General features: G+C 40.6%; 1 protein-coding gene across 8 annotated transcripts in view; it reads left to right on the top strand.

Annotated features, from left to right (window-relative positions):
* RASGRP3 (RAS guanyl releasing protein 3) overlaps positions 1-20,949 on the top strand; it is a 113,691-nt gene that overhangs the window by 60,169 nt on the left and 32,573 nt on the right. For all 8 annotated transcript variants that reach the window (XM_037806544.1, XM_037806547.1, XM_037806549.1 and 5 more), the window contains 8 exons: positions 2,104-2,298; positions 3,299-3,401; positions 5,256-5,318; positions 5,864-5,995; positions 7,222-7,369; positions 8,836-9,009; positions 9,463-9,579; positions 11,555-11,830. In XM_037806544.1, coding sequence (XP_037662472.1) covers positions 2,229-2,298; positions 3,299-3,401; positions 5,256-5,318; positions 5,864-5,995; positions 7,222-7,369; positions 8,836-9,009; positions 9,463-9,579; positions 11,555-11,830 — 1,083 coding nt within the window. In that variant the 5' untranslated portion in view covers positions 2,104-2,228. The remainder of the gene's footprint in view (positions 1-2,103; positions 2,299-3,298; positions 3,402-5,255; positions 5,319-5,863; positions 5,996-7,221; positions 7,370-8,835; positions 9,010-9,462; positions 9,580-11,554; positions 11,831-20,949) is intronic.

Below are 20,949 nucleotides of genomic sequence, written 5' to 3'. Positions count from 1 at the left end.
TAGAGAAATCAGAGAAATGCTGCCTCAAAATGTCCTGGAGGTGGTACCAAGTTTTCACTGTGAATCTAGGCAAATTGTATTGTCTGGAAACTAGGCAGAAATTTAGTGATGATTACTAAAAGCTGCTGTAAATTAGTACAACAAACTTTAAAATGTAAACTTTTAAAAGTTTATAGTACATATACACCCCAAAAATGAATACATACTCGAAGACGAACTTTTGATGATTTTTATATTATTAATTTCTTCATCCATCTATCCACTCATTCATTCTTTTAACAAATGTATTTTGAGTATCTTCTATGGAAGAGGCACAATCATAGGTAGTGCGATGTACATCAGAGAACAAACACAGAAACATTCCTGTGTTCATGGAGCTTACAATTAAGAGCTAGAGAGAATTAAAAACAAGTAAGTAAAATATATAGTATGTGGAAAAAGTGCTATGGAGAAAAATAAATCCAGGAAGGGAGGTGGAAGAGGTCAAATAGGAGGTGGGCATGGGGGGAGACAGAGTTGTCTTAAATTGGATGGTTAGGAAAGGCCTTACTGATAAGGTAACTTTGTTAAGACATGTAAGAGTTGGTCCCAGACAATAATATTCTGCTTTCCAAATCATTTGAGCAGTAGAGGTGGGAGAGTATTGGTCCAAGTGTTTCTGTTATGTTTGAAATAACCCTGGTCTTTATGTGTACTTTCAGCCCCAAAATATGGTTCCTACAAAGAAATAATAAAGACACTACACATTTCTCCTCCAAAGTTATCTGCCTAGTGAACAGACTCAACCAAATGTCACTCTTTATTTGTCCTGTTGAACTGATGCAAGCTTACGTATGGACATTAGAGTTTTCCTATTCATCCACGTGTTTTCCTTCTGGAATACACTGTGAGCCCACTGAAGACAGAGGCGGGGCAATGGCTTCTTCATCTTGGCAGCCACAATGCCTGGCAGATATCAGGGGCTCAGTGATTGCCACTGAGGGTAAAATGGACATTGACCAAACAGTTCATGAGATGAATCCCAATGGCCCTATTTACCTCCGAAATTGCTCAATGTGGATATGTCTTACATCATGACAACCTTTCCACTTACCCAAGCCCTGTATGGACCTGGCATCAAGGGCTCACTCTGTAAAATAAAATGGTGGTGTCTCTTTAGCAGGGATACTTTCAGTATAAGCAACTGTGAGAGGTTATTTCCAATCACATTTTCCCCAGGGCAGTGCTGTTAATGGAACAGCTGCCAAGCCCGCATTTTCCTTCCACCTCTTCTCTTTCTGAGAGGGTGTGGAAGGGTGAGATGCTTCACACTAGATTAGGGGGCAAAATTGTGACATTTTGTGATATCCATACTTGGTGGAGAAATAAAAAGGAAAAAAAGAAGCTCAGAATCTTTCTTTTACGAGGGAGTCCTAACTCTGGCCTTTAATAATTGTGTGATTTTGGACAAGTTGCTGATTCTCTGTGGATTCCGAATATGAACTCATCTGTATCCTGGGAATAATAATTATAACCTCACAGCATTGTTGTGAAGGTCAAATTAGGTAGTACAACTAAAGTACAGGGTATGATGCTTAGAACACAATGCAGTACATAATGTATAAATCATAGTTACTATTTTTACTGGTATTAATGTTACTATTAGAATACTTAGGGAAAGAGGATTTTTTACAGTTGTTGAACATTTGAATGATCATTGAGGATAATGCTCATATTTGTACTTTAAAATTTGTCTCCCAGGAGGTGTGATTCAAAGATATATATTAATAATAATATTAAACCAGGGAACATTTATAATATTCTTGAATGCTTTATCACTTAAGAAAATGAAAAAGCCTAAACATGTAAGTATCAAAAAAATTTTTTTCACTTTCAAAATGGAATAGTATTTAACAGGGGCCATCTCTCTGGTCTCAAAACACCCTAATGCTGAGGAGCAGGTTCCAGGCATTTTGCCATCATGGTTGTTGATGTAAATTCAGTCTTTTTGATACTTCCCCTGTATAAAGATGCAGTGAATGGAAGTCGTCATCTTTTCAAGTAGGAAAGTGAAATGGGGTCTGAAATCCAGTCTGCTAACTTTCCCTTCCCTTGTTTCTTTAGAGTTGGCTTGAAGTACAGCAAAGAACAGAGACTGCTGCCAGGCACTAAGATTGCCAACTTGATTATGGAGATGGTGTATCTGATGCTGAAAATGTCTCAAGTTTTTTGACAACGGCTAAACCACCATGGGGTCAAGTGGACTTGGGAAAGCAGCAACATTAGATGAATTGCTGAGCACTTGCATTGAGATGTTTGGTAGGAGCCTTTTCTCCTCTCATCCCTTTTGTACCTCTTGATACTCTTGCTTTCCTCTGCTCAGATGCAAGTGTTGCTTGTGGAACAGAATTCAGTCTCTGTACCTTGGTATGCAGGGCCTTTTTGATTGATTCCGCACTCTCTTCAGTATCACTGCCCTCTGTATTTCCTTCCCTTCACTTTCCACAGTGCATGCTCCATTCCCCAGCCAAACTGACCATTAATGTTTCTTAAACATTTCCTGCATGTCCTACCTACTTGCCTTGACCACACTCCTTCCATTGAAATCCAGCTGCAGGACTCATCTCTGATGTTGCTTTCTTCATAACACCATTCCTAATCTCCCTGTCAGGAATGAGGATCACATCCTCCAACTCCTACAGTCTGTAATTTGCTTATGGCACATGGTATAGGCTGTTGCCGTTGTTTCTTGGTCTTTTGACTTAGACAAGTGTGGGTAGCACAATCTTTTCTATTCTATTTTTGCGTACATCTTGTATCTCCTACTAGGTTAAAGACTCTATGATTATATTCTTTTTATACTGTTGTTTCTGTATCTTCATCACCATTTTGGGTTACTCCTTTGGAGAAACAGTCACACAGGAGTAGTTTGTTGAACTGATCGCTACAGGAATCAGTTAAAACAAAATAGGTTGCCAGGTATAATATAGGATAGTCAGTTAAACTTGAATTTCACATAAACAATGAATCAATTTTTTAGTTTAAGTTTGACCCAAATAAAGCATGAAACATACCTATACTAAACATTATTTGTTGCTTACCTGAAATTCAGATTTAACTGAGGACCTTGCATTTTTATTTGCAAATCTGACAACCTTAAGCCCGAGGATTATGAGACCCACCTTAATTTGTGAGAAGTGGCAGGTAAAAGATAATTGAGTCTATGAGAAATCTATGACACAATTGTTTCACTACTGGTATTAGAAAAAGAAAAGAGTAGCGTTATTTTCTCCTCACCCTTTATTTTCTTTTTCAACAGATGACAAGGGAGAGCTGAATAATAGTTACTTGCCAAGAATAGTTCTACTGATGCACCGATGGTATTTATCATCCACTGAATTGGCGGAAAAACTTCTATGCATATATCTTTTCAACTACTGTGTAATTTTTATAATCATAAATCAAGTTCTGTGTTTAGATGGAGTGTCTGCCCAAAGCCAGTAAATTAAGATGTATAAACAATCCAGTTGGATATCCAGCTGCTTTGTGAATATGTATATAGATGTCCATACAAAACATCTGGATGATGGACCAAATACTTGACTATCCCATCTGGGTGTTTTGGCTCTACTTGATATAACCACTAATAAATATATAAAATGAAACAGTAGCTGTAGGATGAATGATTCTAACCTGTCTTAAACATTTCTGCTGTTAGTACAATGAAAGAATATTTACAGCCCATTGAATACCTAATTATTTCTTCTAGGATGGCAAAATAGTGGGGATAGAAGATAAGCATAGACATGTGGAGACGCCAGCCAAAATGATAGGTTACAGCTCAGGCACAAACATCACCCAAGTTTTTCACATCCTCCCTTGCTGGCAAGATACAAAGAACATTCTAGTAGGTTTATTGTCATTTGTTGATAGATAATAATTTTAGATTTCTGCTGACAGAAAAAAATGGAAAAAAAACATACATAGAAACTCTTCTTTAATAAAGACTTCTTTGATTTCACCACTTTTGTATATAATGCTGTCCTGAGAGGTATTTGAAAGTCAAGTGACTAAAAATGGAAAATGCCTCACATTTGTAAGGAAGTTTTGTTTCCTGAGATCTAACCTGTGTTACACATTCTCCAATGTTGGTTCTTGTAGTCTCTACCTTTGTCAGGCCCAGGGGACCCTGTAGATGGGTGGGAAGCTTCTCCAGACAGGGGGATCCTGTCAGGCAGAGGGTCCACGGAATGCTGCCAGAGGCTGCCACTGCTGTCTGGGCCAGTGGGTTCCCACCTGCTAGCGTCTCCATCCCTCCACTTTCCATTTCTCCTTCATCCATGCACCACCCCCAGTGTCAGAGTCCAAGGGGATGTTAGAGAGCATAAGGGGAACTTCACCCTGAACAGAGGTCCCTGGAGTGAGCAAGATAGTTGTCCTCAAAGGCACGGGAGCTCCCTGGGTCCTGCCACTGAAAGCAGGGCAAAGGGAAGGATGGAGGGGCTTGACACAGTTGAACCCCACAACCTCAGGGGCAAACATTGCCCAAGAATATGTCCATAAGCAGCGTTCTTCCCCTTGGTATATCCATGGATGTATAAAACACAAAGAAAAAGGGATATTTAGGCATATTAAAATCTAATATGTGAAAGTACAGATTGCATGCAATTTGAAGACTACCTATGAATCGATATTTCTTTAAATTTTCTGCCCTTTAGATTCCTTTGTTTGCTGGATATCCACAGTGCCTGGCATATAGCAGGAACTCAATAAATATCTGTTAAAAATGTGACTGAATATACTTGAGAATAAATAACAAGAAGACTTGTGTATTAATATACTGCAAAATGATCTTTGGAGATACTAAAGAAATTAGTGTATTTACAAATGCATTAGTCCTAAATTCAAAATTTTTCCATTTTATAATCCTAAGTTTTTGGCTAAAATGGTGCTTCAGTTTTGATTGTCTATAGTTGGCAGTATATTTATAATTACAGGAGGCCCTTGTAAGTTGGTAAGTGCTCAGGAAGGTAAAACTAATTCTAAAAGTGTCCTCTCCTCCAACTAAAAAAGTACACCCCAGAGTAATAACAGATCAAGTTTGATTACCTAGTTTTGAAATCATCAGAACCCAATCATCTCCCCATTTGAGTACCCACATACCCCAAATGTCCCCAATATGTTCCTCTTATTAGGAATTTCTTTCATTGGTGAAGCAGCTGCAGGTGGGTCCAAAGTAACACGGTATGAGGATTTTTTTTCTTTAATAAATGTACGTATCGAAATGCCAGTGGAGAAAGCTGCAATGAATTTCGGTTAAAGATCTGCTATTTCATGAGGTAAGCATCCTTATAAATGTATTTATCTTCTGGTTCCAGGTTCTGGAATAGCTGACAATTCCCACTTCCCCAGCGGCAGACCTAGTTTGACAAGCAAATAGACTCAGCTCCACCTTTTAGTGACTTTGTTGAAATCGGTCCTCCCTGTTCTTGGAGGTAGAATTGATCTCTTGCGGACTGGAGCTAAAGTAGTGGTAAACTTGATTAGGGGATGAAATCAGCTCTTAGAAAGGATGAACGCATTTTCTTCTTCTCCCTCCCCACACACATTCCCCCTTTCTTGCCATGAATTGGGGTGTGGGCTTCCTCTCCCCTTTGGCTCCAGAGAGTCAGAAGGAGGCTCTGAGTGCAAATGGTAGACCCTGGTCCTTGACTGAAGGAGGGAAGAGGGGGTATTCACTGTGACAACCAGGGGACAGGAAGTTGCTAATCTGGGGTATGATCTTGGATTCAACATTAGAAGCAATCTGTAAAACAAAACAGTAGTTTCCATACAGGTCCAGCTTGAAATCTTTCAGCTGCTGAAAATATCTGATGCATTTCAGATACTGGATCCTGAAGTTTCCTGCCGAGTTTAATCTGGATCTTGGTTTGATTCGTATGACTGAGGAATTCCGTGAAGTAGCTTGTCAACTAGGATATGAAAAACACATCAGCCTCATCGACATATCCAGCATGTAAGAATGGTGTAAGCTTCTGACAAACATGAAGAGTTCACTGCTTTGGAGAGGGGGTACTGATGACCCTATTTGACCCCATTTCAGAATTTAGATTTGCTCCTTTGAGGAAAGCCTTGCTGCTAGGAGCAAAGACACACTGGGCACTGCCCATCTCTACAAGCTTCAGTTTTTTTCCTGTAGAATGAGGATAGTATCTTTCTTGCAAAGTTTGCTGTGAGTATCCAATAAATACATGAGCTAGCATGTGGAAGCATTTAGCACATAACAGATGTTCATTACTTAGTACTGAATCTGAATATAGTTAACATATCCTATGTCCTTGCTACTTTGTGTGGCCTTCAGAGCAATATCCTTGGCATCACTTGGGAACTTATTTGGTGTGTAATGTCTTAGGTCCACCCTAGACCTGATGAATTGAAATCTTCATTTTAATAAAATCCCCAGGCGATTCAGTTGCTCACCAAAATTTGAGAATCCCTGTGCCACTGTGTTTCTGAAGTTGACCTGAGGCCATGAAAATGCTGACCATCATTTTACCATCATCTGGTTAGCTCAGTTATTAGGAACCAGGTACTATTTAGGTTAGCATTTCAGATCAATTAGCTAGCTTTTCCCAGAGAAAAACTATTTTTATGATCCCTAAATCTGGTTATCCATTTTGCAAATGGATGTTCCTGTGTCCCAGGCATTCAGAGTCTATTCTGTTTTCCTAGAATTATTCTTTAAGAATGCTCAATGGTGAGTAATCCAGGAATAATTGGAGATGTTTGTTAAAAATACTGTTTACTCGGTTCACTCCGAGTAAATCGGAATCCTCATGGTGGGGTCCAGGATCTTGAATTCACATGACACTGAAGAGTAAGAATCATAGCTTCTGGTGATTTCCATGTGTGGTAAACCATCATCTACATGCTAATAAACTCCCAAATGTATATACCTATCTCTGACCTCTCCTTTAACATCCAGACCTTGCTAGATGCAAGGAAGATTAAGTAGGAGATTCTGGATGGATCAGTGCAGACGCACTCTGTCTGGAAAAACAACTCAAAGTTTATGTTCTATTGGCATTGGGTCAATGGTTTTCTCTTCAAATACGAAGGGCGGGGTGTGCCTTTGCACAGACCCCTGGAAGCTGGCCAAGAGTTACAGAGTCAGTAGGTTAATAACTTCCATGAGTGAAATCAGTTTTCAGCACTTTGACCAGACTCACTCTTCTTTTATAGTCCTTCCTATGACTGGATGAGAAGAGTCACACAGAGGAAAAAAGTATCCAAGAAGGGAAAAGCCTGTCTGCTGTTTGACCATCTGGAGCCCATTGAATTGGCTGAGCACCTCACTTTTCTGGAGCATAAATCTTTTAGAAGGATCTCAGTAAGTAACTTGACATTTATTCTTCCAAGGATAACAACCACCATGCCAACATTCCCAAGAGCCACATTTACATACTCTGAAGTGTTGGCAGCCTCTGTCACTGTGCTCCACTGGAAACGTGCCCTTAATTCACAGGAACAATCCTTTTAACCAAAGATAAATATTATCCTGTCTTTATTTTATGGCTCAGGAGCTATATTTCTGTCACTATTTTCAATGTCTCCTTTCATAGGATTAAGGCTTGATTTTCAAAATATTCCGTGGAGATTTAACCATTCAATGTCTGTTGACTTCAAAGGAGTTTATTGACTCCATTGACTTCTCCCAAGTGAACATGTTTTGCCATGCCCTTCATTTTGGGGAAGAAATATTTATTTAGGTTGGAATTTGGATAAATGCCTAATTATAGGTGTAAGTTGAGAAAAGAAGAATTGTAGGCTTCAAGGAGAATCTCAACACCAGGCTGTTTCTTTCCCAGGGAAAGAGATTCTGAGTCAAATTTTCCTTCCTCCTTTTAACAGGGCCTCCTTCCTCCTCTACATCCCTTTTCTTCCTCCTGACTGTGGTATCTTCTTAGCCACCTGCTCACTTTCCCCTTGTTATGATAGTATTTCCACAATGGTCTACAAGTGGCACACTGCTTTTCTTTGTCTCACAAAGCTCTCGGGCAGTCACTCGTCCTTTCTTTTCCAAAGTACCAGGGAATGAATTACATTACTGCATGCAAATAAGGACATCTGGTGAGAAGCATGGATTTCTGAAAGACTGATTCTTTACTAAGTAATCCCATTTGGAGAGGACCTTAAAGATTCACAGCAGACAGTCACGGAAAGGAATCCCCTGCACCATGTGTATGACAGAGAACTCATATGTACTTGGTGGCATCCATGCTGACTTTCCGAAAATGAACCTCTTGTGCTAAAGAGCTCCCTTACTTCAATTACTATTTATTACTATTTTTTCTTGAGAAAGCTTTCCAAAATGGTTCTAACTTGTAATCATTATATTTGTTAACTTCTTCATCTTTAATGTATGACACTGTTTCTCAAACTTGCCTGATCATTGGAATCACTGAGAGTAGGTTAAAAATGGAGATTCTTAGGTTCTTTCTCCAGAGATACTGATCATGAAATCTGCAGTGGCCCTAGGAATCGGTATTTTAGCAAATTCTCTGGGCAGACTTTATGATCTAGCAAATTTGGGGCTCCCTAGAATATGTTTTTGAGTCTTGTTCTTTCCTCCCTTCACCAGTACTGTCACATGAAATAGTATGTGTTTGGGGCGGGGGGAGGTAATAGGGATGGGCGGATAGTAGTGATGTGAAATGAAGCAAAAGATCGTGTTAAAGATACATGCATTATTTAAACTTGTAGGATGCCATTATAAATGTGAAATGGAAGAAATCATTTTGTTGTGAAAACAAGATCTCACCTTTTCCATGCAATTTCTGACTCTTCCTTTACTAGTTCACCGACTACCAAAGCTATGTCATCCATGGCTGCCTGGAGAATAACCCAACCTTGGAGAGATCTATTACTTTATTTAATGGAATCTCTAAGTGGGTCCAGTTGATGGTTCTTAGCAAACCAACCCCCCATCAAAGGGCAGAGGTCATCACAAAGTTTATCAATGTTGCAAAGGTATGTCTGGTCACCACAGCTGGGGTTCATGAAGGATTATAGGTGTTCATTCACTTTATTGAGAAAAGTGATTAAGGAAATTTGGGGTTCGCAATATCAGGGCATCAGGCAATTAGACACCAATAGATTGTCTCATGAACAAATCAGACTTCTCTCATGCAAGAAGACTGCTTTTTTTTTTTTTTTTTTAATTCAGTTTTATTGAAATACATTCACACACAAGAAGACTGCTTTTAAAACTCAGTACTTAGAAGCATTTACAGTTGCCCTTTTTTTCTGTGAAATAATTGCTGCACTTTTCTAATGGATTCCATTTGTGCTTCATTTTAAATTAATGTTATTTTTTCCTAGATCCTTGTTATTAAAATTATGCATGCAATCATGTGTAATTCAGAAAGGACAGAACAATGCCAAAATCCTTACAAAATACTGATGTTAACATTTCTATTGCAGAAGCTCCTTCAGCTCAAAAATTTTAACACTTTGATGGCAGTGGTGGGAGGCCTAAGTCATAGTTCCATTTCGCGCCTCAAAGAGACTCATTCTCATCTTTCTTCAGAAGTTACAAAGGTACAGTGGATTCCATCCTAATTCCAAGTAAAATTTTCATTTGTAAATTGTTTAGGTTTAGCATTCTCTTGACAAAGTCACTCTGAGTGGGAAAGTTTTCCTCTTAGACCAATGGTAGGTTACATATGGGAGGCAAAGTAGGAAGGGAAGAGTCAAATCAGTTCCTTCCCCTTGCAGAAGCTGGTCAGAGGTGGTGGTACGTGTCCCAACAAGAACGTCTTGACATACCATTAACGTATTGCAGCTGTAAATATTCAACAAATATTTATTTAGGGGTCACTATGTGTTTGGGACTCTGACTCACACAGGGGTTACTGGGCACAGTTCCTGCCCTACCCTCCTCAAATAAGGTCAGAGATGCCGATTCTATTCACAGCAGTTCGTTCAGTACAGAGAGAAATATCAAGGAAGGAGAAGACACAGGCCATGTACAGACATCCTGAGTTTATAGCTGAACTGTCAGGAGCAAAAGTATATTTTTCTTTAAAAAGATCATTTCCAAAACCTGCCTGTTCTATCATATTTATTTCCAAACCACAATTTTTTTTCCTTATTGAGGAAGAAGCATGTCATCCATATGAAAAGATTTCCTTGTAAGAGTGTACTTTGTTATATCCGCAAGGACACTCTCAGCTGCAAGTTAAAGAAAACCCAGCTCAAAATTGATTGAACAATAAGGAAATTTGGCATCTCATCTCGCTGGAAGCACAGAGGCTGGGAAGACTCCAGGCATGGGCTCATCAGAGCTCTAGCTCAGTTGCTTTGCCTTCGCCTTGGGTATCGTTTTTGTTTTGTTTTGTTTTTTTCAAAATTCAGACTGGCATCCCTCTGGGTTGAGTTGCCTGCTGCAACTGGAAAATTATGCTCCCTTGTTTTTGAAAGTTGGGGATGGGGAAAACTTCTCCTCCTACCCTGCTTCCCATGGAATTAAAGACGTTTTCAGACTGATTGGTTCACCTCAAGTCATGTCTACCCCTGGACCAATAACGCTTGCCAGATGAACAGAATGTACTTATTGGCTTAACCCTGTGTTCTTGAACCAATCACAAACCAGAGGGATGGAATTAAGATGATGGTAAATCAGAATGTGCTCTTAGACCTGGGGGTGGAAAGCGCTTCCTCTGAGCACATTGGCCACTTTCAGAAAGGGTAGACTGATCAAAATAGGGGTTTATTAGGAAGATCTGGTTGCTGTTGGACAATCAGCAATAACCTGTCCATCTAAACAAAAGGAAGGAAGCCGTGGAAGTCCAGCCTTCTGACCTGAGCCACCCCACTCGTTGCAAGTCTGATGGGGCTCATTATGTGTTTTGTTTTCTTTTAGCTTTACACTGAATTTCAAGTAGGCAGCAAAAACAAATTTTAAAAAGTTGTGAAGAATAAGGGTCCAATAGAGATACAGAAGCTTGGAACAGTTTGTGTGTCTTTAAAAATTATATGCATTCCCCATTTGTACAGAAAAGGATACTGAGCCCCACAAAACTGAAGTGACTTACTCAGGGTCACTCTCCTAGTTAGTGGCCCAGGCAAAAACCACAGCTATTTCACACCTCAGTGCAGCTTTCTCTACTCACACTGTCCCAGATTAACTGTCAAATAATATCTTAAATGCAACAACTAGGAAATTTTAATATGATATATCCTTGAAATTATGGCCTGTAATATTTCCATAAATCACAAAATATTTAAATATAGATGATGCCATTTGACGTCCAACATCCCAGAGGATAGGCAGAGGCTCCAGTTGTTTCCATTATATAGAGGAATGGAACCAGCTGTCCACTTCACCCAGGCAGGCCTAATACATTTTTCTAACTTTTTTTAAATTTCCTGGTTAATATTTCCCTGCTACAACTTTGGTGCAATTGATATTTCTCTCAGGAGCCGAGGAACTTCCTGGCCAAACACTGCAGGGCCTGGGGATGGGCAGAAGAGAAGGCTGTTTGAAAGCTCTTACTTTTCCATCTGTTTCCAGAACTGGAATGAAATGACAGAGCTGGTCTCCTCCAACGGCAATTACTGCAATTACCGCAAGGCCTTTGCCGACTGTGATGGCTTCAAAATCCCCATCCTTGGAGTACACTTGAAAGACTTGATAGCAGTCCATGTCATTTTCCCAGACTGGACGGAGGAGAACAAAGTCAACATTGTGAAAATGCACCAGCTCTCTGTGACCCTCAGTGAACTGGCCTCTCTGCAGAATGCCTCTCACCACTTAGAACCCAACATGGATTTGATCAACCTGCTCACGGTGAGGTCCCAGGGGTCGAAGTTTGTGGTCCTCACTCTTCTGGACCTCACATTTCAGGGGACATAGGAAGATCGGTACAAGCAATTCACTAAGGGGGAAAATTGAACTTAGGGTCAGTAGAAGGGAAGGAATCTCAAAGAATGGTGGAGGGGAACTCCACACTCAAATCAGCATAACTCAGGGGTGTAATCTCAGGGGTAAGAAATTTCCTTTGCTCTCAGGGGCCCTGACTCAGTCTACCAGCTCCTGCTTCAACCCCTCCCCCTGCTTCTCACTAATTAACGGTCTCCTTCTCTATGCCCAGGATGCCTCTTCTTGTCTTTATCCCCACCATGCAGCTCTAGTTGAAGCCTGGTGTAAGGCGAGGACCTCCTCTGAGATCTCCCTGCCCCCTACCACCAACCTCCCCCAAACCACCAGGATGTAGTTCCCAGCCTGGCATTCGAGGCCTTTCAGGATCTGGCCTCTGACCGGCAGTCTAGCCTTTCCCATCACCCTCTCCCACGTCACACCTGCCTTTGAGGAATATTGGATTTCTTGTACTTCCCAACATGAAATGCTGTCTTCTGCTTCCTGGCCTTTGTACCTTCTGTTTCCTCTTCTTGGAAAATCCCTTCTCCAGCCACCTATTGCCTAGCTCAAGTCCAAAAGCCTCTATCTTTCTGGATCATTCTCTGCTCCCCTCCAGAGCAGTCAGTTGTGCATTGGTCCCATGTGTTGCCCAAATGTTGCTTTTACACTTTCCTTAACTCTAGGAAGTATCGTTTTGCATTAGAGTTGTTCTGTTTACTTGCCCTACACACATGTCCCCAGCCCCTCTCACGGTAACCGGCACATTTAGTTTCTCAACAGATGAACTGAATGCCGCATTCAGAATAATGTGGGTCAGACAGAGGAAATTCACCAGCTTCTCAAGATTTTTTTGGCACATCTACACACAATTTAGCTGGTCTCCACGTCCTTTGAGACACAGTAGATGCGTGTAAGAGCACATTTCCCATTGGCTGCTTCTTTGTCGGGGAAGAAGCATAACCAAATCTCTCAACCTTGCTTAAACAAGTGGAGGCCAAATTCCTTGTTTGGGTTTAAACATTGTAGCATCTGCAATTTGGCTTCTCTATACTGAATTGACTATTTTCATTTTATGACTGTGGGAAATAAAGGTGATTAACCCCTCTTAAACTTAGGACAGAAAGCCCCTTGGCCTTCTGCATTGCAATATGAGTGCGGTTACTAGACTTTCTTATAAACTGTTCCTAGAGCACATAATTGTTTACCAAGGACTAGAACCCTAAAGGAGGCATTCCTGCTAGCTGCATCCTTACCATAAAGCAGAAGTGGACAGCACCCAGAAACACAAATCTCTTGGGGTTGAATTTTTGTGACCAATTGTAAACAGACAAACATTTGTTATTGGAAAACAACTCATAATAATCCATGCACCTGCATTTATTAATCATTTGCACATGAAAATATGTTTCCATGACTAAGTGACCAGAGCTGCAGCCCTAATCAGGCTGCAAACCCACAGACACAGGTGATGTCTGCATACAGTCCCAACAACGTGTAAGCGAGCTTTATTTTTTTTTAACTTACTTTATCGAAAAATTAAACAAACAATAAAAAAACACATTTCAAACAAAACAAAGCAAAAGATTAAGAAAAACAAATAACTTAAAATATCTACTTTGCTTCCAACATGTTCCTACTATACCCCAAGAAAATTAACAAACCACAATCAAACAAAGGCATAAGAAAAAGCAAATAACCTAAAATAACTACATGGAAGCTAATTTTTTTTAATGCAGTGGCTTTTTTTTTTTTTACTTTATCAAAAATTAGAAAACAAGCAAACAAAACAAAACAAAGGAATAAGAAAAACAAATAACCTAAAATAACTGCATTGCTTCTGACATGTTCCTACCATACCCAAGAAAATTTGCAAACCATAATCATTCCTTAGCATTCCCATAACATTTAGATTACCCTCAGTAGCTTTTCTGTTCTTATTAGATTATTGTTCCCCATTCACTAGTTGCTGTCTATCTCTAGGTCCTCTATGTTCTACAGTATAAAATATTTATTTTACATTTTTCACAGAGTTCACATTAGTGGTAACATACAATATCTCTCTTTTTTTGTCTGGCTTATTTCACTCAGCATAATGTCTTCAAGGCTCATCCATATTGTCATATGTTTCACAATCTCGTTCCTTCTTACAGCTGTGTAGTATTCCATCGTGTGTATATACCACATTTTGTTTATCCACTCATCTGTAACTGAGCTTTTAAGTGTCTGGATGCAGGTTGATGTTGAGGATAACTGCAAAGAGCAGGTACCTATGCTTGAGTAATGTCTCATGCAAATAGAAGATAATGATGGAGTAGGGAAATTAATTTTGAGTTTTAAATGCAGCAAGCCAGCAAGATTATGTCAAACCGATATTTGGAGAGATAGTGAAGGGTTTTGAATGAACTTTTGAGCTTGCATATGGAAAATCTGAAATCTAGAAATAATAATTAAGAAATAATCCCTTTTTGCTTGGAAGGAAATACAAAGAAAAAAGGAGACCAGCTCAATCAAAATCAACTTCTCTCTCTCCTCTCTTTCTCTCTCTGTCTCTGTCTCATAGAGGTATCCAGGAAAATTTAGAACCCATCATGCCTCATATTTAGGAACTGAAGTATTGTATTGCATAGTTTAGTGGCAAGGATGCGAGATCCTGCTTTTAGCTCTGTTTCTGTGGCTACTTAGCTGGGTCTCCTTACTAATCAGCCTTGACTTTGGCTTTTTCTTAAGGGTTTTGTCTCATTTCTGAGGCCAATTCCAGCCCTAATCTTCTGTGAGTCTAGACGTAAGGAATGGAGAAGCCCGTAGAATGTGGAGCTGAGTGTCACCCTGAGTGTGTGGTGGCAGCCCAGTTGCTCATCGGGATAGCCCAGGGCCTCCACCTGAGTGCACAGAGCATCAAGCTCATGTCTGTTTAAGGCCAAGATCCATCATCCCTCCCATAACCACAGAGAAAGATCAATGCACAGGAACGTGCGTTCACTCTTCCTGGCCACAGGGGAACCATGTATGAACTGTGCAAAGTTAGACTAAAGGAGTTAATCTCCTAAATATGAGGATGGAGGTGATTAGAGCCCAATGGCCATTTATGAAGCACATGCATGTTTGGATTAGAACCATGTGATGGACTGCAGGTGCCCAAATGCATGTGGGGGTGCCTGTGAGGGCAGCACTTGAAGGGCAATTCATTTTGCCCCAAGGATCCTTCAGGTTTGTCTGAAGTGATTGCTTGCTTCTAAACATGGCCCCGGGGAGGTAACTTGAGACATGATTGAGAGCCCTGGAGGATAGAAAATGAGAACCCTTAAATTAGTCAAAGATTATTAAATGACTCCTCTTGTGCAGGCGGCTGTAGAACAATGCTTGAGCTTTTTACGATAATTTATTACAATAGTCACAGCACTTTTCACATACCGTTCCTCAGTGGTTTCTGCAACCACCTGTGATGTAGTCCGGATGGGGCAGCCAGTGAAACCCCACCCCAGACCCTTCCTATTTTAAAAATGAAAACCTGAGAGTCCTAATGGATAAACGGCTTGCAGAGGGCAAGCTTATGAATCTCAGCGTGGATCTTTTAATCTCTAGGCCATTGTGCTTGGAATGGACATTTACTGTCAAATCTGGGCCTATTACTTACATCTATTTTACTTTATTTCCCCATCTTGTAAAAATTAAATAATTGCCCCCCCCCCCCCCGGATATGTAGGGAAGGAGTTAATTACAGGGCACAACTTGCCAGTAATACTTTAGGAAAATAATTTTGAATCCTACCTCTCAAGTTGGCTCATGGATTTTCCTACAGAATGTTGTGGAGACTCAATGGGGATTCACTTTTCCTCTCTTAGGTCACAGATATATTTTGGCTTTTGAATTTAAGCCTAAGGAGGTAGTTCCCTGAGACCAAGTAAGAAAGACAAGGACTGACATTTAAAGGCAGTACATAAGATTTACTGGAACATCCTTTTACTAGCCTCTTTTCATCCGTGTTCCTTTTAAGTCCATGCTTAAGACACATGCAGGCATCTGAAAACAACCAACCACACAAATACAAGATAGCACTCTTCCATGAATCAATGTAAATAAATGCAAAAAGGCAGTTGATAAAACACACTTGCCTCCCCCGCCTTCCCCCAAATCTCTACAAGGGGTTTAGATTTTGTATCAATAGCATGGTTTTTTTTTTTTTTCTTTTTTTAGTAGTGAAAATAGTTTATTTGCTCATATGCCATGAAAAGACCAGAAAATTAACATGAACTGCTTTTATAAAACATTTCTAATATTGCTAGGAAGCAGGCCCATGAATAGACAAATAGAAAAGATCATGCCAACATTATTGTCCAGGCACGTCAGCAAAAAGCTTTTAGCATGGGGTTTTAATTTCATTTATCATTATATAAATGCCACTTACAGTGACATCACTGGACAACCAGTCAAATGGAGATCACAGAGCCAGCACAGCTCTCAGGACCTCCCCTGCCCCCCCCCACCACCAACAACCAATTGGATTCTGCATCCTCTGGCTTCTAAATCTGAAGTCTCCCTCCCCCCACTTCCGTGAGAGTAAAGCCTTAAACGCTGAGATACCATCACTCCTTCCCCCTCTCTGTGATCCAGTAATTCTACTCCCAAATCTCGACTACACACATAGTGTTTGTGTTTACCAGAGCCCATCTCCCCTGCCATATTGTGAGCTCTGGGGACAAATACGGTGCCCTGTTCACCTTTGGAGCCTCAGCACCCGGCTCAGTGCCTGGATGGGGGGTAGACAGATATTTGTTGGATGGATGAAGGAATGAAAGAATGAATGAACCTATTAACGTTATAATTTTATAATTCCACATTTGAGCCTATGCTATTTTTGTTAGTAGTTATTGAATCTGTATATTGTAGGCAAATTTTGAACACCATACCCTGCTTTTTAACATTTTCTCACATAGTTATCACAAATTTACATTAGACAAAAGGTAGTTTTAGATCTAAGTTGTCCTCATCTTCATCAATTGCTCTGTGATCGGTGAATGTTTCTCAAGTATTAGGTAAATTCTATTAATTTTTAAAGATTTCCTCACAAAATCCTGAAAAAAGCAAATAATTAAAGCATTATCATTTGCTTGTTAAATTTTTATAAATTTCCAGTTTTAAAATCCCCCCACAGGTCAGTTTTATCTTGCTCACAATGGTCCATTTGGCTGGATGCTGCCCACCCCTTAGACATGAGGGGAAGTTCCCATAATCCTCCTGTCTCCAGTGGAGAACTGCTTTTCCCTTTAACCAGTGACTGCCATGACTTTGGTTTGCAGAATCTCCACAGTGACCGTCAGGCAGTAAGGAAGCCGATAGAGTGGGTGGTGACTGAAGTTGGATGGTCTCACAGACCAGGCCGGTAAGGGCAGCCCTAAGGTCTCTGCCACTGGAAAAACTTCTGGAGGACTTGACTCTACACGCTTGTGTTATCCATGGTTCTAGAAACTGGGCATCTTCATCCTGTTTGTGCTTCTGTGGCCCTGATGTCAGTATTTTTGATATGGATATATTTTGTGATATTGTGAGCCCAGTATGAGGGAATTGATTCCTACTGGTTTTCTGTTTGTCTGTGGGTTCACTTATTTGTTCTTTGTATTTTTCTTACATTTTTACATTTTTCTCTATTAAATCCTTAACTTTGGCATTTAATGGTTGTGTAGTCTTAAGCAAATTATTTACATTCCCTGAGTCTCACTGTCCTCATCTGCAAAATGGGTTTTATAGGAATTTAGTAGCATAGTTCCCACAACATAGTTTAATGGCCAACACCTGTTCCTTTCCTTTCCCTTAAGTGTTTTGACATTTCTCTGCCACATCTTATTATACAATGTGTCCTTGGAACTTTTCATGTCAAAATTACATAATTCATTTTCTAAAGATAAGAAAATGCAAACTGGTAGATAAATCAGGAAAGTTAGAATAAAAATGCAATACTTACTTTCTGTCCCTACTTCCTTACTGGGTGAAAAAGAAAACAATGGAAATGTGTAATAGAAGAGTCACCTCTGCACAACCCTGGGGACAGTCTTCACATTTTGCTCATGGAATATGAATGCACATGAATGTAGTTGTGCTATACAGATGATCTAGTGTTCTGCATAATTATCTCATTTAATCTCCACAGTTCTTCCGAGTAGATATTTGTTATTAATCCCTCCTCAACACTTCAGAATAGGGATTATTGTTCCCATTTTACACATAAAGGATGAAAGGCTCAGAGAAATAATAGTTTGTATATCACATGGGTCCAAACCCACCACTTTCAAGTTTTACAGCCCACATCACACAACCCCTTTCTCTTGGGTTTTCCAAAGTCTTAATATTTAACAAGTGATCATTTGAGTCCATTTAATGTACTCAAGTAAAATGTGGCAAAATATAGCTCTCGCAACTATGTCTCAAAAGATCACACTTTGTTCCCTGTAAAGGGAAAAGAGGCATTGGGATTGCACGAAGGGTTAATATATTAATGTGCAGTTCCTTTCTGCCTCAGGGCCTTTGCACATATGGCGTTTCCTAACTGGAAGGCAGTTTCCCCCTCTGCACCTGCTAATCCTTACTGATTCCTCTGAAAAAGTCTCAGCAAGGCCTTTGCTCACAAGAAAGTACCCTCACCCAACTGTTGGAGACTATATTGTATGTTCTTGTGGTGTTGTACACTGTCCCTTTCTTTTGTAGCACTCATAAAACTATAATTAAACAATTACTTGTGTAATAATTCAAGATCTGACTCCTTACCATCCCTCCTCTCTCCGTTTCAAAATCCAAGAAGGCAGGGACCATGCCATCTATTTTATCATTGGATCCTTGGCCCCTTGAACTGCACTTGGCTCATGAAGGAAGGACCACACCACCAAACAGCTGGGATTTGCATTGTTCCCCCTTTTGGAGAAAATCTGAAGATAATTTTCTCTTGTGATCCAACTTCACGTAATCAGGAGCTCTAAAAGCTGATATTTCTGTTTCATGGTATATGAAATCGTCTGTTGATTCTTTTCATATTATTTTTAGATCTATCAGTTACTTCTACCATTTGGTCTACATGCAAATAACTGGAAAGCCCCTGTATTTTTACAGTATCATAAAAAAAAAGAAGAAGAAGACCGGTTACAGAAATGGTGAGTGGAGGTAGTTGGATAGCCAAGTGTGTTTTATTTTACAATTCTCCAGTCAAGGCAACGCAGGTTCTCGTGTGCAGACTAAACCCACAGCCATCTCTGCGGACAGGATCAGCTGGTAAATGCAACGACCTGAAACAGAGACTCAGAACATTTGTCAGGAACAATGAGTTCCAAAGATGACACAAAAGCAAACATTCTTGAAATCCCATCGACAAGTTGCCTATATTTTTAAAAAGATGTGTAGGAAGCACAACAGGGCAGGGCCTCAGGGCTTAGAGGAGATCCGAGAAAGGAAGGAGGATTGTGGCCAGGAAGGCACAGGGGTGGCAGGAGTCACCCTGGGGGCAGCGTCACGCTCAGAGAGAAGCACGGCGGGCCTTGGGCTGCTGCACTGACTGGAAGCCACACCCCACAGTTCCCGTCTGTGGGACCCTCTAAACAGAACCAGCTGGACACACATTAGGCCCAGTTAGTCTTCTCAGCAGTTCTGGGAGGGAGCCATTATTTGTGAGTCCCACTTTACAGATCAGGAGGCTGAGGCTCAAGAAGTTCAATACCTTGCCCAGGTCCACACCATTAATGAGTGGAGAAGAAACATTTGGAGAAGACCAAAACACTGAATCACAGGGCCAGATATTGGTCCCCTTCACATATGAAAATACCCAAAGATGTTCTATTTCTTTTGAAAGAGTAACTCTTACACAGAGTGTGGGCTTATTTTGGGTTTCCGGTCAGATGTTCCAACACCACTGTCAAGATCCCAGTGCCAGTATTCACTGCACTGTCAGTATGTGGGGGCTGAGTCAAGAGGAAAGGAACATGCTCGTTGTGCCAGTTTGGGTATATTATGTACCCCACAAAAGCCAAGATCTTTTAATCCAATCTTGTTGGGTGGAACTTCTTGGTGTTTCCACGGAGATGTGACTCACCCAACTGTAGGTGATACCTTTGATTAAATTATTTCCATGCAGGTGTGGACCCCGGCCACTGAGGATGGGTCTTGATTAGTTCACTGGAGTATTTAAGAGAGCTAAGAGCCAACCCAGATGCTTGCTGATGCTTAGAGATGGTTGGAGATGCAGACAGAAAGATGTTTGGAGATGCTAAGCTAAGAGATGAAGCCCAGAGTTTGCCCTGGAGAAGCTAAGAGAGGACTCCTAGATGCTTAGAGACATCCTGGGAGAAAGAAGCAAGAATGCACAGGAGCTGAGAGAGAGGAACCAAGACAAATGCCCAGAGACATTTTGCAGAAAGTCGTTTTGAAACACAACCCAGCAGCAAAGGACCAGCAGTTGCCAGCCACGTGCCTTCCCAGCTGACAGAGGTTTTCCAGACGCCATCAGCCATTTTTTAGCTAAGGTATCATCTTGTTGATGCCTTAGTCTGGACACTTTCATGGCCTTAGAACTGTGACTTTTTAACCTAATAAATCCCCTTTATAAAAGTCAATCCATTTCTGGTATTTTGCAAAATGGCAGCATTAGCAAACCAGAACACTCGTCAAAGCCCAGGTAGACTCCTGACAGCAGGGAATTCAGAAGGGAGAAGACACTTGGTTTCCTCTCTTTATTTGTGTAATGTTCACAGTGCCAGGCAGCAAGCTGGTACTGGGGCTACAGAGGAGAAAAGGACAGATTTGCCACCTGCTTTCATGGAGCCTAGAACCCAGCAGAATCTGCTGTTGTGCAGTTTGCAACATGGGGGGCACAACCCACCACAGGTGGGTTTCATTTGGCCTACATGGAATCATAAAGAAATTTATTAGTTGCCCATGTTGATAAATGGAGATATTTCATATAAAATCCCGAATTTTTGGCTTCTCCTGACAAATGAGAATATACGACGACTCGAGGTCAGTGCTGGTCTGGTGGCAGCTGTCTCCTGCCGTTGCAACCACACCTCTTT

The sequence above is a fragment of the Choloepus didactylus genome, chromosome 17 (genome assembly GCF_015220235.1).
Source record: "Choloepus didactylus isolate mChoDid1 chromosome 17, mChoDid1.pri, whole genome shotgun sequence".
NCBI classification, from domain to species: domain Eukaryota; kingdom Metazoa; phylum Chordata; class Mammalia; order Pilosa; family Megalonychidae; genus Choloepus; species Choloepus didactylus.
Note: the sequence above shows the minus strand (reverse complement) of the source record. Positions and strands in the feature narration are given on the sequence as shown.